The sequence below is a fragment of the Coregonus lavaretus genome (assembly GCF_964263955.1).
Source record: "Coregonus lavaretus genome assembly, chromosome: 38".
Taxonomy (NCBI): domain Eukaryota; kingdom Metazoa; phylum Chordata; class Actinopteri; order Salmoniformes; family Salmonidae; genus Coregonus; species Coregonus lavaretus.
This window is the reverse complement of record NC_140025.1, coordinates 24,438,091-24,455,351: the sequence shown is the minus strand read 5'-3', so window position 1 is coordinate 24,455,351 and position 17,261 is coordinate 24,438,091. Positions and strand designations below refer to the sequence as shown.

The window sequence follows — 17,261 nt, the reverse complement described above, 5'->3', positions numbered from 1 at the left end:
ATATATGATGTAACACTGTCCGTCTCTAAGTGGCAACAGATTAAATCTGTATTCACACTGGACAGCCACGTCCTCAAACGACCGTGATGAAAGAGACCAGGCAGGCAGCATTCAGTGTTACCAAATGCAGATTTACGTGATCTAGTTGGGTTTGACTCTTTTCCGTTCAATGGACAAGGAAATAAAAGCTAGGATATATCAATGCAAAGAGCTCAATCGTGAATCGTAGAGTCGGCACACCCTTTACATATTGGAACCATACTCTCACCATGCTATGCTCATTGCACTTCTGCTCATTAAAAACACATTAAAAAAATAAAATAAAAATATGGACATTAAATGTTTAGACCACCTGGGGTAATATGCTATGCCATTTTAAGCATAAGTTGCTGGTCGGTTTGGTCCCTAAAAATAGCAGGGTAATGTAGGATAATACTGCCATATAGACTATATTCAGATGAGGACCTATAAACTGTACAGCTGCATAATTTACCATTAAATGTGTGAATAAGTGTGTATAATCACTGCATACAATAACATTGGTTTGATCATAAATTATTATTATTATTATGACATCTGCATTGTTATGTAATTATGCAGCACCAGCCCCATCGGTTCAGCCAGGAGTTTGGAACATTTCTCAGCTGGAAGGATAGAACGCATATAGAACACCCTTTCAATCATTAGTGGAATATTAATCTGCGATAATGAGGGCGACTGGATTCTACAAGAAGAGAAGAAGCAGATACTGTAGATGGCTTGTTTCAATTCATTACAGGGAGGGAGGGAGAGAGCGCGGGAGGGAGAGGAGTGAGAGAGCGCGCGAGAGAGAGCGTGCGCAAGAGAGTGTGCACGCGAGAGAGAGAGAGAGAGAGAGAGAGAGAGAGAGAGAGAGAGAGAGAGAGAGAGAGAGAGAGAGAGAGAGAGAGAGAGAGAGAGAGAGAGAGAGAGAGAGAGAGAGAGAGAGAGATATTCTGTGTGCTTCAATAAAAAAACAGATTTAAGCCTTGCCACTTTTGAATATGGAAATGTTTCAAACACTGAGAAAACCGAGCGAGAGAGAAAGAGGGAGAGAGAAGAAGGCGGAGGGGAGAGAGAGAGAGTGAGTGAGTGAGCGAACAAGCACGAGAGAGAGAGAGAGAGAGAGAGAGAGAGAGAGAGAGAGAGAGAGAGAGAGAGAGAGAGAGAGAGAGAGAGAGAGAGAGAGAGAGAGAGAGAGAGAGAGAGAGAGAGAGAGAGGGGCCAGTCTGAATTGTGAGTGGCTTACGACACTCAGTGAACAGACGGTGCCTCTGCATGCTCTGCCAGTACACTAGTCTGCTGCAAGCGAGGGATCGAAAGGAACAGTGCTCTGCCTCTCCTCTCCATCCCCGTCACACACCACCTCTGCCTCCCTACTAGCAGCCTCCTCAGCCTCTCAGCCTTCCAGCCTCCACCAGCAAACTCCCTCCAGCCGACAAGGGAAAAACACCACTAACAGCACAAGGGGATATGAACAGAACCCAAAAGACAGGAGGACGCAGGAGTCAAGGGGCTTCTCACAGGAGATGAGAGGGGATCTGAAAGATACTAAAAAGAAAGGGAAAAAACTACAGAGAGAGAGAGAGAAGAGAAGGAGAGAGACCGTGGCGTTACCCATCCTTATCCTTCCAATACATATTTTCTGAAGCGCGCCGGTCGGTCACTGACATAATAATGAAAGAGCTGACTGGATTTAAGCCGTGCAGGTCAGCGATCGCTTCAAGTGACGGACGGTAATTTGTGTTGACAGATCTGCCCCCAGTCTTTATCGAGAGTTTTGAGTTATTTTTTCCTCTCCTTTCTTGGTTGCCTTGGTTTTGCTTCCTCTGTTCTCCTCTCCGGATCATCGCAATAGCAGTGACTGCAGAAGAGCAGGAGGGAGAGAGAGAGAGAGCGAGGAGGCACGACACTCATGCATGCAGCCGAGCAGGGAACTTGCATTTCCTAACCAGCATCCACTTGGATTCCTTGGGTCTTTTCTGGCTTCTTTCACTCGAGGAGAACTAAGACATTGTAAGCCTGCCAGGATCTGGTGTTCTGGCTGAAAAGGACGAGGGGGGGGGGAGCAAATTTGTACAACACTGGGGTCCTTTTTTAGATTCGCACATAATTAATGCGGGCACAAAGGGAGTCGCTGAATAGGGGTTGTCCGTCTCTGGATAGGGGTGAGTAGGATTCCTTTCATATGTGATCACTCGGTGAAGACAACATTTTTTACCCCCCCTCTGCTCGTCTCTTGCCCCCTGATATCTAACATGAGCAAAGTGACTTGCCCTTTATCCTTCTCCCCTGTTCTTTTCTTTTTTTCCCCCACACTGGATTCCTCCCCCTTTCTATAAGTAAATACCTTGGGGGGAAAAACACACAAACAACACAATTCACTACAAGAAAGGGAATAGGAAAAAAATACGAGAGCTGATTTCCTGCCGGGGAGAGATTACAAATTACGATGTGAACCATGACAGAGTAATACCGGAACGATTCCAATGGACATTTTCTCTGCGGATCTATCTGAGGATATTCAGGCTGATGGATTTCCTTCTAATTGGCTTGTACCTAAAGTGGCCCCTGAGGAAGCCCCCTGGGTTGATACTGTTGCTGTGGTGCACGCTGGGCATCATGCTCAAAATGGTCCCCTCGGTGGAGGGTGTCTGCCCACGGCTGTGCCGCTGCGACAGCAAGCTGCTCTACTGCGAAGGGCTCAATCTCACCGACGTTCCGCGAAACCTGAGCAGCGCCCTGGGCCTGTCCATGCGCGAGAACAACCTGACAGAGCTGCGCGAGGGCCACTTCACTGGCCTGTCGCAGCTCACCTGGCTCTACTTGGATCATAACAACATCGACGTGGTGGAGGAGGGCACCTTCGACAGGCTGCGCCGGGTCAAGGAGCTCGACCTGAGCACCAACCATATCGAGAGCCTGCCCAACGGCACCTTCAGGCCCCTCCCCAACCTGCGCATCCTGGACCTATCATACAACAGGCTGCAAGCGCTGGAACCCGACCTGTTCCACGGCCTGAGGAAGCTAACCAATTTGCATTTGCGCTACAACGCCCTCAAGTTTGTCCCAGTGAGGATCTTCCAGGACTGCCGGAGCATGCAGTTCCTGGACCTGGGCTACAACCAGCTTCAGAGCCTGGCGCGAAACTCCTTCGCCGGGCTCTTCAAGCTCTCCGAGCTGCACCTGGAGCACAACGAGCTGGTCAAAGTCAACCTGGCCCACTTCCCCCGCCTCATCTCGCTGCGCACGCTCTACATGCGCAACAACCGGGCCACCGTTGTGGTCAGCACCCTGGACTGGACCTGGCCCTTCCTGGAGAAGATCGACCTTTCGGCCAATGAGATCGCATACATCGAGCCGCACGTCTTCGAGAGCGTGCCCAACCTCAAGGCCCTCATGCTGGACGCCAACCGGCTGACGGCCGTGGAGCAGCGCATCCTGGACTCGTGGTCGTCCCTGGGCAGCATTACCTTGGCAGGCAATGAGTGGGAATGCAGCCGCAACGTGTGCGCCCTGGCCCAGTGGCTGAGCGCCTTCCGGGGCCAGCGGGACAGCCAGCTGCTGTGCTCCAGCCCGGATGTGGCACAGGGCGAGGACATACTGGATGCCATCTACGCCTTCCAGCTGTGCGAGGATGGCGGCGACCAGGACACCACGACCATGGGCTGGTACCCCGGCTACACTGCCAAGGACCAGTTCCAGGGCGGCCCCACGGCAAACCCATACGATCCACCGGCCGCTGAGGGCGGCGCAGTGGTCACCAATTCCTTCACGGTGACTGTGGGTAACCTCGACGACATAGAGAGCACCATGCAGATCCACAAGGTGGTGACGGGCACCATGGCACTCATCTTTTCCTTCCTCATCGTGGTGCTGATGCTCTACGTGACCTGGAAGTGTTTCCCGGCGGGTGTGCGGCAGGTGCGCCAGTGCTTCAGCAGCCATCGGCGCAAGCAAAAGCAGAAGCAGAGCATGCAGCAGATGGCCACCATGTCCACGCCGGAGTACTACGTCGACTACAAGCCCAACCACATCGAGGGGGCCCTGGTCATCATCAACGAGTACGGTTCCTGCACCTGCCAGCAGCAGCCCTCCCGGGAGTGCGAGGTCTGACCCGACCCTTTGTGTGTGTATGGATATGTGTGTGTTTACGTGTGTTTGTGTGGATAATATGGACTACTAACCGAGACCCTTTTGGATATATGGGATATATTGGGTGGGTTGGGGTTGTATGAGTGAGGATTGAACCAGGGATCCTGCTATGGACACTATTTACACTGCGTCGCACTGTGCTGCTCGTCCCCCTACTGTTGAGGAGAAGGGGGGAGGACTGACTGAGACCGTGGATTTATTGCTGTGGATCTGAAGGGCCTCTATGGACACTATGGAGACCAGACTATATTGTGCCTGTTAACTTGATACACAGAATCACCAGAGATGGAATATTATGTTGACTTTATACAGAAACACCAGAGAGGATTACTATGTTTGTAGGCACCAATGGTTTTTCTTCTTCTTCTCTACACCTGGAGTGGATATTATTTGAGCTTTAAATGAGTCTTTCTTACTTCAGAATATTCTGCTATTGTCTAAAGACCAACTGGGGACACACTGGCCAGCCATAAACACACCATTTCTATTGTGGTAATACAACGACAACAACGAAAACACGACAACAAAAAAATAGAAAAAGAATGCTAAGTTGGATTATAAAAACTAAAAAAATATATTATAAATTCTGTGTAAAATATGTTTAAAAAGCAAGAGTGGGAAAAAAAAAAAAAAGATGCAAGATGCTATCCTACTTGTTTTGTAAACTACGAAAAAATACCATGTTTAAATAAATTAATTGCTATTCACAGTAAACCCTTGTCTTGTAAGGGACCTTTGGGAGAGGGGCGGATCATGAAAAGAGATGCAGTGCTCGAGCTGGTGGTTGGAAGAGAGAGAGCGTTTGTCTGGCGTGCCTACTGCAGCAGCTCTAGTTGGGTAAAAAGACAAGTGGCCAGAGGGATAGCCTAGCTGTACTTCTCTTTATCCCTCATTCCCTGTTTGTGAGTGAGGGGGGCATTCAATGTGCTGGCTCGCTATAGATGTTGTGGTTGCTTCTCCCGAATCCCCCCACCTTCCCACTTCCCCTCCTTCTCCTCTATCCTTTCTAGATTCAATTGATCTGACACTTTCTAATCAGGTGGCGTATTTTCACATGATAAAATTTGTGTGTCGTCTAAAACATCCACACAGACGACACAGGCAGAAGCAGAGAGATCATCATCGTCTGAGAGATCTAAAAAGCTCTGCCTTTCCTTCACTGCTGCTTGGCTGTCATGCTAGAGCTATGCCTTCCTTTCACCGCGTGGGACACATCAAAAGGAGGAAGAAAACGTCTAGCCCGACACTATTCAAATCAAAATGAATTCTAAAATAGGAGCTAGATTAAGAATTTTATATTTGGCCTTTTATCCTTCTTAAAGAGACAGCAGTAACACATGACATGACACATGCCCGGGCCGATGGATTTCCTGACTATGTTTTGCGTGTAATGTTGAAACGTTTGTTCTTTCAATACAATGCTATTTTGGGTATATTTTTCTCTTCTGGTTGTTCCTCATTGTGTGAGTGAGAGATGCGTTGACAGAGGGTTTGGTCTCTTGCACCAGTCGACAATCGACATGTAGGTGATGCTAGGGGGAGAGAAATGAGTGATCACTAAAGGAGTGATTGCGGAGGCTGCAGAAAGAAGGTGTAGGCTGCTCTCTAGTGTCCTAACATCAGCAGGAAAGGAGAGAGGGAGGCAGGGAGGGAGGGAGGGAGGGAGGGAGGGAGAGGGAAGAAAATACACAAGACTCAGAGCTTCTGCACAGTGTCACAGTATGATTGCATGCGTACGTGTGGTGTGTGTCTATGCGAGTGTGTGTGATTGTATATTGCTGTGTGTGTGACTGAAATCAGTAAATCCAGCCTACTGTGTGTGTTTGTGGTTCTATATTTCTGATAGCACTGTGTGTATGCTGTTGCTGTAACTAAAGAGACAGACAGAAACAGTGAGAGTAGTGTCTGAGGTGTAAGCCTGTGTGTGTGTGTGTGTGGGGGGGGGGGGGGGGGGGGGGGGTATTCTATCCTTGTGGGGACCTAAAATCCCCAAAAGTCCCCACACGGATAGTAAAACAAGGAAAATCCTCTCTTGTCGGGACATTTCCCACATCCCCATGAGGACAAAGGTGGGGTTAGGTTTAAGGTTACAATTAGGTTCAGGGTTAGAGTGTGTTTGTGTGTGTGTGTGTGTGTGTTTGTGTGTGTGTGTGTAGAAGAAGTACACTGTGTCCTGCACATTCTCTAGGCTGACCTGAGTTCCTAGGCAGAATGCTGCAGCAGCAACATCAGGTCTCCAGCATTCCACAATCACAATCACTCAGCACCGGCTATTATCATCATGGAGTTGTTTAGCCATAGGGAGTATGTGTGTGTGTGTGTGTGTGTGTGTGTGTGTTTAACTATACTTGTGGGGACCAGAAGTCCCCACAAGAATAGTGAACAAACGAAAATTTGACCAACTGTGGACATTTTGTTAGTCCCCACAAGGTCAAATGCTATTTCTAGGGGGTTTAGGGTTAAGGTTAGGATTAGTGTTAGGGTTAGGAGCTAGGGTTAGGTTTAGGGTTAAGGTTTTGTTTTGGGGTTAAGGTTAGGGTAAAGGTTACAGTTAGATTTAGGATTAGGGAAAATAGGATTTTGAATGGGACTGAATTGTGTGTCCCCACAATGTTAGTTATGTAAGACTGCATGTGTGTGTGCATCCTACTCCCCACATATTTGTACATAGGCAAAAATAGGCAGATCTATACATGTGTGTGTGTGTGTGTGTGTATACAAGGCTCAACTGAGTGTACAGTATGTGTGTGATGGGTGTGTGTTGTGTGTGTGTGTGTGTGTTTGAGTGATGTTGCAGAGTTACATCAGCGTGACACAAAACAAATATAATAATATATGCAAGCAATTACGCAACATACTGTATCTACCGGGAGGTCAAATGATTATGTCTCTAACCTCGATACTTGATGAAATCAAATAATCACCGCATTCCAACCACCTGCCTTGACGCAAACAACAAACAGACAGATACATTCAAACAAACCAATGACATACAGTATGTAACACTGTCGATGTACCTTATGCATATCGTGATACCTTCACTTTAATATAAATGCTTGTGCTTTATGAGGGGTGCAAAGCTGGGATATTCTCAAATTCTAACTAGAAAGGTTCTCAGCCTTTTTCCCCTCAGCCTTTTGTATAGGCTGTATAAGCCTCTATTATTATACTAAAGCCTGACCTATAGTCTGTATGAAGATGTAGGATCTTAATTTGAGACATTTTGTTACAGGAGGAAAATATTCCTGCAGCAACAGGAAATGTGAATTATTACATGGATAAAAATTAATCGACAATTTTGTAGGGGTTGATCCATTTTTCAAAAGGGAAAATATAGTCAGAAAGTGGACATTTTTTAAACCTCAAATCCACTACAAGTTTTACATTTCCTGCATTGCAGGAAAGTTATCCTGCAACAGGGTGATCAAATTAAGATACTACATCTGTAGGCCACATGGGTGAATGGTTGCCGTTAAACAATATCATGCCCACTAAACTCTTGTGTATACAATGCCATGCATAAACTGTACAGTACCAACCTAAATCTACTCTGATATCTATCATACGAGGCATTTCAGAGTGGAACACTAGACCAGAAGAAAAACCAAAATAGCAACAAGCCGGGAGCAACAATTCAACTAAAATGTGCAGTCATTTTTTTTTCAGAGTGGAGCCGCTCCAGAGAAAAACAACAATAACTGGAATTTCAGATTCATGATCTACATCGTATTCATGATATCTCCCGACCAGGCGGCCCACTTTGAAATCCAAAATGGCCATGAATCATAACTAGGCATGACATCTGTATGCTAAGTAGGCTAGCTGCCGACCGATACAGCCGAGCAGAGCAGGGCAGAGAGACACAGCATAGCGAGATGTGAGATATCGATATACTGATAGTAATTTGCTTATTATCTTATTCTCTTATATTCTGTCTTATTCATTTTCTTGCCTGATAGCCCCTCAAATCATGCAAACTGCTGGGCTTATATTTAGGCTGTAAATATTCGATGATGCCTTGACACACAGGCTACTGTTGGCACCTCCATTTTGTTTCAGTCTTTCTAACACGCGATGGAGGGAGGGAGGGACAGGGAAAGGGGTTTGCATATTTGAAAGAGTTGAGTCCTTAAGACTCCAGGATTTACCCTCAGGCATCTCTCTCTCTCTCTCTCTCTCTCTCTCTCTCTCTCTCTCTCTCTCTCTCTCTCTCTCTCTCTCTCGCTCGCTATCTCTCTCTCTCTTTCTCTCTCTCTCTCTCTCTCTCTCTCTCTCTCTCTCTCTCTCTCTCTCTCTCTCTCTCTCTCTCTCTACTTGACACTGTGGGGAGGACTAAAACCTGTAAGTGTCTGTTGACCGTCTCAGACAAGGGGTCATAATCCCAACAGGACATATCACCTCTCCTATAACCTCCCATTATTAACAACCTGATTGTTGACGCTGAGCAAAATCGATACTAACACAGATGACTGGCTTACCAAATGGACTTGCTTCCCTGATCAACTGATGATCCTCTGATTACTGATTGCCGATTACATAGTCTTTGAAGTTTTTTTACATGCTCATGCTACGGCTATTGACTGTCTATGGGAATAATAATGGTTTATTTATATGGCACTGCATTATTGATATGGCAGCTCATTAGAAATGGTGATGGACGAGAGGAGAGAAAGGGGTGGATTGGCCCATCGTATCTTGGGTTGGGGGGGGTTCAGAGGGGGATAAAGTTTGATATTGGTTCTGTTTGAAATGGAAATTGTGCGAGGAAGCGTGACAATGGTTTCTGTACGTCGGAGGGCACAGCTGTGTTGAAAAGCAGAGGAGAGGGGGATGGAGGAGGGGGATAGGGAAGGATGGATAATGCACTTGTTAACAGGTATTGAAACTCCTGTCTCAAAGCTATGTTTTTGTGTGTGTGTTTGTATGTGTGTGTGTGTGTGTGTGCGCGTGTGTGTGCATGTGTTTGTGTGTGTGCACACAAGAAAGAGATCAAGCGATTACGTACATGTATGTGAATGAATAAGACTGAGTTAGAGAACAGGATGTGTTGGAACAAAATGTTACAGAAACTAAAAGAGAGGATGTTGGAATGACATAAAGAAAAGAGGAACACACACACACACACACACACACACACACACACACACACACACACACACACACACACACACACACACACACACACACACACACACACACACACACACACACACACACTGGGAATGACAGACTGCAGGATGTTACTATGTGTGAACAGGGATGGCACGGGCCAACTCTAAAGGTCACCCCACACCTCTCAGAGCAGACAGAGAGACCCAGCAGAGCCCAACACACAGCACAGCACAGCACAGCTAGCGTAGATCACGTTAAACACAGTGTGGCTGTCACAATGATGGCGCCGGAGGGGATGGCTGCCGTTTTATGGACTCTCAACCAACCGTGCTATTTTGTGTGTTTTTTCGCATTGTTTGTAATTTATTTTGTATATAATGTTGCTGCTACCGTCTCTTATGACCGAAAATAGCTTCTGGACATCAGAACAGCGATCACTCACCTTGAACTGGACAAATAATTTGTCTTTTATGAGTCAGACGAGAGGGATTTGCTCCAGACACCCGACAGGGCCCTCACCCCCGTCATTCGCAGTAGAAAGAAAATGAGATATTGTGGAAAGAGATCGGGGTGCTTGGTAAGGAGTCGGCGACGAGTGGCTAATCTGCCTTTGCCATCGATACTATTGGCCAATTTACAATCACTTGATAATAAAATGGACAAACTACAGGCACAAATATCCTACCAATGGAACATTAAAAACTGTAATATCTTGTGTTTCACCGAGTTGTGGCTGAACAATGACATGAATAACATACAGCTGCCGGGTTATACACTGTATCAGCAGGATAGAACAGCAGCCTCTGGGGTGGTGGTCTATGTATATTTGTAAACAACAGCTGGTGCACGATACCTAAGGAAGTCTCAAGGTTTTGCTCGCCTGAGGTAGAGTATCTCATGATAAGCTGTAGACCACACTATCTACCAAGAAAGTTTTCATCTATATTCTTCGTAGCTGTCTATTTACCACCACAAACCAATGCTGGCACTAAGACCGCACTCAATGAACTGTATACGACCATAAGCAAACAGCAAAATGCTCATCCAGAGGTGGCGCTCCTAGTGGCCGGAGACTTTAATGCAGGAAAACTTAAATCTGTTTTACCTCATTTCTACCAGTATGTTAAATGTGAAACCAGAGAAAAAAAATTAAAATATATGTATATATATAATAATAATAATACCTCTACACTACTTTTACTCCACACACAGAGACGCATACAAAGCTCTCCCTCGCCCTCCATTTGGAAAATCTGACCATAATTCTATCCTCCTCATTCCTGCTTACAAGCAAAAACTAAAGCACCAGTGACTCGGTCAATAAAAAAGTGGTCAGATGAAGCAAATGCTAAGTTACAGGACTGTTTTGCTAGCACAGACTGGAATATGTTCCGGGATTCTTCCAATGGCATTGAGGAGTACACCACATCAGTCACTGGCTTCATCAATAAGTGCATCGATGACGTCGTCCCCACAGTGACTGTACGTACATACCACAACCAGAAGCCATGGATTACATGCAACATCCGCACTGAGCTAAAGGGTAGAGCTGCCACTTTCAAGGAGCGGGACTCTAACTCTAGCTTATAAAAAATCCCACTATGCCCTCCGACGAACCGTCAAACAGGCAAAGCGTCAATACAGGAGTAAGATCGAATCGTACTACAACGGCTCCGACGCTCGTCAGATGTGGCAGGGCTTGCAAACTATTACAGACTACAAAGGGAAACACAGCCGCGAGCTGCCCAGTGACACGCGCCTACCAGACGAGCTAAATTACTTCTATGCTCGCTTCGAGGCAAGTAATACTGAAACATGCATGAGAGCATCAGCTGTTCTGGATAACTGTGTGATCACACTCTCCGTAGCCAATGTGAGTAAGACCTTTAAACAGGTCAACATTCACAAGGCCGCAGGGCCAGACGGATTACCAGACCGTGTACTCCGAGCATGCACTGACCAACTGGCAAGTGTCTTCACTGACATTTTCAACCTCTCCATGTCTGAGTCTGTAATACCAACAGGTTTCAAGCAGACAACTATAGTCTCTGTGCCCCGGAACACTAAGGTAACCTGCCTAAATGACTACCGACCCGTAGCACTCACATCTGTAGCCATGAAGTGCTTTGAAAGGCTGGTCATGGCTCACATCAACACCATTATCCCAGAAACCCTAGACCCACTCCAATTTGCATATAGCCCCAACAGATCCACAGATGATGCAATCTCTATTGCGCTCCACACTGCCCTTTCACACCTGGACAAAAGAAACACCTATGTGAGAATGCTATTCATTGACTACAGCTCAGCGTTCAAAACCATAGTGCCCTCAAAGCTCATCACTAAGCTAAGGACCCTGGGACTAAAGACGTCCCTCTGCAACTGGAACCTGGACTTCCTGACGGGCCGCCACCAGGTAGTAAGGGTAGGTAACAACACATCTGCTACGCTGATCCTCAACACTGGGTCCCCTGTGGGGTGCGTGCTCAGTCCCCTCCTGTCCTCCCTGTTCACTCATGACATGCATGGCCAGGCACGACTCCAACACCATCATTAAGTTTGCCGATGACACAACAGCGGTAGGCCTGATCACCGACAACGACGAGACAGCCTATAGGGATGAGGTCAGAGACCTGGCCATGTGGTGCCAGGACAACGACCTCTCCCTCAATGTGACCAAGACAAAGGAGATGATTGTGGACTACAGGAAAAAGAAGCAGACCGAGCACACCCCCATTGTCATCGACGGGGCTGTAGTGGAGCAGGTTGAGAGCTTCAAGTTCCTTGGTGTCCACATCACCAACAAACTAACATGGTCCGAGCACACCAAGACAGTCGTGAAGAGGGCACGACAAAACCTATTCCCCCTAAGGAGACTGAAAATATTTGGCATGTGTCCTCAGATCCTCAAAAGGTTCTACAGCTACACTATCGAGAGCATCCTGACTGGTTTCATCACCGCCTGGTATGGCAACTGCTCGGCCTCCGACCGCAAGGCACTACAGAGGGTAGTGTGTACGGCCCAGTACATCACTGGGGCCAAGCGTCCTGCCATCCAGGACATCTATACCAGGCAGTGTAAGAGGAAGACCCTAAAAATTGTCAAAGACTCCAGCCAACCTAGTCATAGACTGTTCTCTCTGATACCACACGGTAAGCGGTACCAGAGCGCCAAGTCTAGGTCCAAGAGGCTTCTAAACAGCTTCTACCCCCAAGCCATAATACTACTGAACATCTATTTAAATGGCTACCCAGACAATTTGCATTGCTACTCTCTGTTTATTATCTATAAGTCACTTTAATAACTCTACCTACATGTACATATTTCCTCAATTACCTCGACTAACCGGTGCCCCCGCACATTGACTCGGTACCGGTACCCCCTGTATATAGCCTCACTATTGTTATTTTTACTGCTGCTCTTTAATTATTTGTTACTTTTATTTCATATTATTTTATATTGTATTTTTTTGTGATTTTTTGTTGGTATTCTTTCTTAAAACTGCATTGTTGGTTAAGGGCTTGTAAGTAAGCATTTCACTGTAAGGTCTACACCTGTTGTATTCGGCATATGTGACAAATAACATTTCATATGGTTTGATTTGAACCAAATCCGTGTAACAGAGACCAATACATCACACGACATATCTGGATAACACATGTAACACACACACACCAATACCTTAAACGACAGGGTCATGTAAATGTCATAGACAATCCATCTGGCTAACACATACTAATGTGTGGCAAAGTTGGTAGAGCATGGCACTTACAATGCCAGGGCTGTGGGTTCGATTCCCACGGGGGACCAGTACGGGAAAGAAATGTATGTACTCACTACTGTAAGTTGCTCTGGATAAGAGCATCTGCTAAATGACTAAAATGTCAAACGTAACGAAAGTGCAACGCCTTAATGAATGATCATGTAAATGTCATAGACAACTCATCAGACTAACACAGAGCAACAGCTTCAACGACAGGGTCATGTAAATGTCATAGACAACCCATCATACTAACACAGAGCAGCACCTTAAATGACAGGGTCATGTAAATGTCATAGACAACCCATCAGACTAACACAGTGCAACACCTTAAACAACAGGGTCATTCATACAGTACAGGAGCCACAGATGTCTGTTAACACAAACCCCAACCAACAGGGTTACATCATAGGCCATGTGTATACATTGTCTCCTACTTCTTGTGTAACATCTGTTGTGTTTTAATGGGTGATTTTGCTGCAAAGCAAATTTCCCCCTGAGAGATAATAACATGTTCCACTACTATAACTACTGTAGTATGAGCAATACACAGGAGTATAATGACGGTCAGGGGGGTATCACAAATGTTGGCTCCAAACCATAGAAATAGAATGCTCCTATGGAGACAATCAAAATGGCTGCCTGTCCACACATTATGTTATGATTGACCTGAATGGGTGTGCCCACTCTACTCATTCTAATTCTATGGTCCAAACACAGCTGACACACTGATGTGTGACTAGTCAGTCAGGTCAGCAGCAGTCTTCCATATAGTTTACATTGCGGGTTCAATCGACGTCAGAGTGAGGGATTACAAGGAAATCGTCATTGACTGTGTTGTAAAGGTGAGTGGTTATGTGACATTGACAGAGACTCGGTCTGCTCTAAGCCAATCACCATTCCTGCAGGAAATGGTTTACGTCATATGATTAGGGGGTGGGGGTTAGGGGAAGTGTGTGTGGGCACATCCGTCTGTGCGCCTGTGTGTGTGTGTGTGTGTGTGTGTGTGTGTGTGTAAAGTGCACGGTAATAATGCTTAACGAATAAATTAACTTAACTTTCTGTGCGCCGGGGTATCGACCAGGAGCCCGCTGTTGTTTCATTGGGACCCTGCCGTGCATAATAAACACCTCACACCCACTCATATTCGGATAGGTGGCAAAATCACCAGGTGGGGCCACTGATGAGTTATGATGACAACAGCGCGTGGGCCAGGCGCTGAGTCCATATTTAATTTTTAATGGTTTATCAGGATCGATGTGGGAATGATCATCATTGATTCTAACAGTACTCTCATACGGGGGGCAGGTAGCTTAGTGGTTAAGAGCGTGTGCCATTAACCGAAAGGTCGCTGGTTCTAATCCCCGAGCCGACTAGGTGAAAAATCTGTCGATGTGCCCTTGAGCAAGGCACTTAACCATAATTGCTCATGTAAATCGCTCTGGATAAGAGCGTCTGCTAAATGACTAAAATGTAAATGTAATACACTTCTCATTGTCTTTCTCGTCACCATCAAGAACAAATAGAATGCAACTTTACACTATTTTACCCTCTGGGAAAAATGAAGTTATTCTATTCCGTTCCATTGTATTCTATTCCATTCCATTCTATTCTCTAGCCACTAACTAACGTTGCACAGATGTAGGATTTTAACTTGAGACAGTTTGCTACAGCAGGAAAACAATCATGCAGCAACAGGAAATGTGAATTATAATTAATGGCCCTTTTTTGTATGGGTTGATACATTTTCATTAGGGCAAATCAAGTCTGACATTTTGAAGTGGAAATTACAAACTTGACGGCCTACCCTGGACCAATTGTGCGCCACCCTATATGACTCCCAATCATGACCGGATTGTGATACAACCTGGAATCGAACCAGGGTCTGCAGTGACACCTCTAGCAATGAGATGTGGTGCCTTAGAGCGCTGCACCACTCAGGAGCCCAAGGGGTGGTTGTGTGTGTGTAGGCTAGCTACGACATGCAGGCGGCACTGCTCTGTCTTCATCATATAGACTGATTTAGACAGTGGGAGAGAGCCAGAAAGGCAGTGTGTGTGTGTGTGTGTGTGTGTGTGTGTGTGTGTGTGTGTGTGTGTGTGTGTGTGTGTGTGTGTGTGTGTGTGTGTGTGTGTGTGTGTGTGTGTGTGTGTGTGTGTATACTATTATGGACACTGTGTGTATACTATTGTTAACATCCGGCGGTGCAAAAACATGATGACAGAATAGCTGGGTCAGAGCCAGTGAGCTAAAACATGGCAACAGCTGGGCCTGCATCTGTGGGGGTCTACAGTCCACTGAGTCACTTATAAACTGGGATTACAATATATACTGTATTATCAGATATGGAGCAGAGAGCAGAGAGCTATTGTGACAAGTGTTTTGGTCATATATAGAGCAATATTATCTCTATGGTTTGGCTGGAGTAGTAAAAGCTTTATCCAGGATTGCCCGGAAGCTTCATGTTGGATCCATACTCCATACAGATGGACATGGATATGATTGAATGAGGTCAAGCTGAGTTCAAATCCTGTTGTTTTGATGTGAATTGTTTTCAGATATCCATTTCCTGGACAGAGTAAAACAACAAGTGCATTCTGTCATGTTGTGCACTGAGGTTGAATTCAGACAGCTTTAGTGTGTGTTTTTTTTTTACAGTGTTAAATGTGCCAATGCAGTACTTGTGTTAAAAGTAACACAACATGTGTTGTCCTTTACTAAACACACAGATGTGTTAAATAATATTGTTTTCAACACATATTTTTTAAGTGTTTAGCTTCACTTCAGTGTCTTGTCCGTGTTTAATATTTTAAGATGAAGGCTACTGGTGGAAGTGGTAAATTAGGCCCCAAAATACACAAAACCGGTGCATACTAACATAGTACATACCATCTGTAACAGGATATAGTGTATACCTCAACACAAGATGAGATTGATCGATAATGGTCATGTATAGCCTACACATATTATAGAGAAACACAATTATGCATGCCTCTATGCAGTACACACATAGGAAGGCACGCAGGTACTCATGCAGGCAGGTAGGCAGGCACGCACACAGACGCACAAGCACACACAATCCTTTTTGCTGGACTATAAAGACTGCAAAAACACCAGCAAATCAGCTCCAAGTGAATTTAAAGTATTGCCATGCATAATGGAGAGATACTGTATATGCGATCCAATACAAATATAAGCAAGGTTTGAAATTATTATGTTTTAGTCAAATCTGTATCTGTTTGGGCTTCTTGCAGTCAACTTGCAGTCTACAAATGATTTGTAATTATATTCTGGACGCCTGACCATCTGCTCAAGACAGAATCGTCCCGCGGCTGAATCTAGTTGATGATCCCTGCCATACTGCATACACACGACTGCAATCGGCCCAAAATCTTAAACCACATAAAAACCACAAGAAATGCCATCTGTGGCTCATTTAAGCAAATCTAGTCAATCCAGGGGGTCAAATCTAGTCAATCCAGGGAGTCAAATCTAGTCAACCATGGCAGACCAGTCACGGCACCTCAACCTCACTATGACATCAAATACTAGAGCCCTTAAACCAAAACACCAACCCTATTGTTGGGGGACACAGCCTCTGAAAGCCTGTTGGGTACTTGGACATGTTTACCGACTATCTGCACATAAGCAACAAAGGGCTGAGTCGGTGCCAAAACCACCAGTGTGTGAGAATCAGTGACCCACAAAACTGTGAAGAAGGCTGATGGGGACTCGGGGTGGTGACTAAGGGAGCCCGTCCAAGTTTTGTTTCAAGTGTCTCCTCTACCCTCCTCCTAGCTAAAAGCATGACCGTAACACAAAACACCATATCACAACAGTGCATCATATATACCATATGAATGAATGAAGCCCGGGTTCTTTTGCCGATATACTGTATGATCATTCCAGAACGGTGAGGAGTGGAAAGTGTGCAGGGGGAGAATGGCAAAGGTAGAAACGAGAGTAAATGTTCATAATGGTTTTAGGCACAAATGGTGCCGTCACACCCTTATCTTCCCAGGAATCCGTAAATACTAAACAACAACAACATATACCATGAAATCAAGGATTATCACCTTATATGCAAATGTATCACCACATGGAAAGCCGTTGTCGGATAGTGAACAATGTTACTGTAAACATGACCAATAAGATCATTCTAAAGTCAAACCTACATCTAAAAACCACACACTCCATAAACAAAAGGGCAACACG

At 45.6% G+C, this 17,261-nt stretch overlaps 1 protein-coding gene across 1 annotated transcript; it reads left to right on the top strand.

The window, feature by feature from the left end:
* Nucleotides 1-2,550: 2,550 nt before the first annotated feature.
* On the top strand, nt 2,551-4,134 carry lrrtm1 (leucine rich repeat transmembrane neuronal 1; the record flags this gene model as incomplete). The annotated part of the gene is made up of 1 exon (XM_084155030.1): nt 2,551-4,134. One exon carries the CDS (start codon nt 2,551-2,553, stop codon nt 4,132-4,134), a length of 1,584 nt encoding a protein of 527 aa, XP_084011156.1.
* Between the last annotated feature and the right edge of the window lie 13,127 nt (nt 4,135-17,261).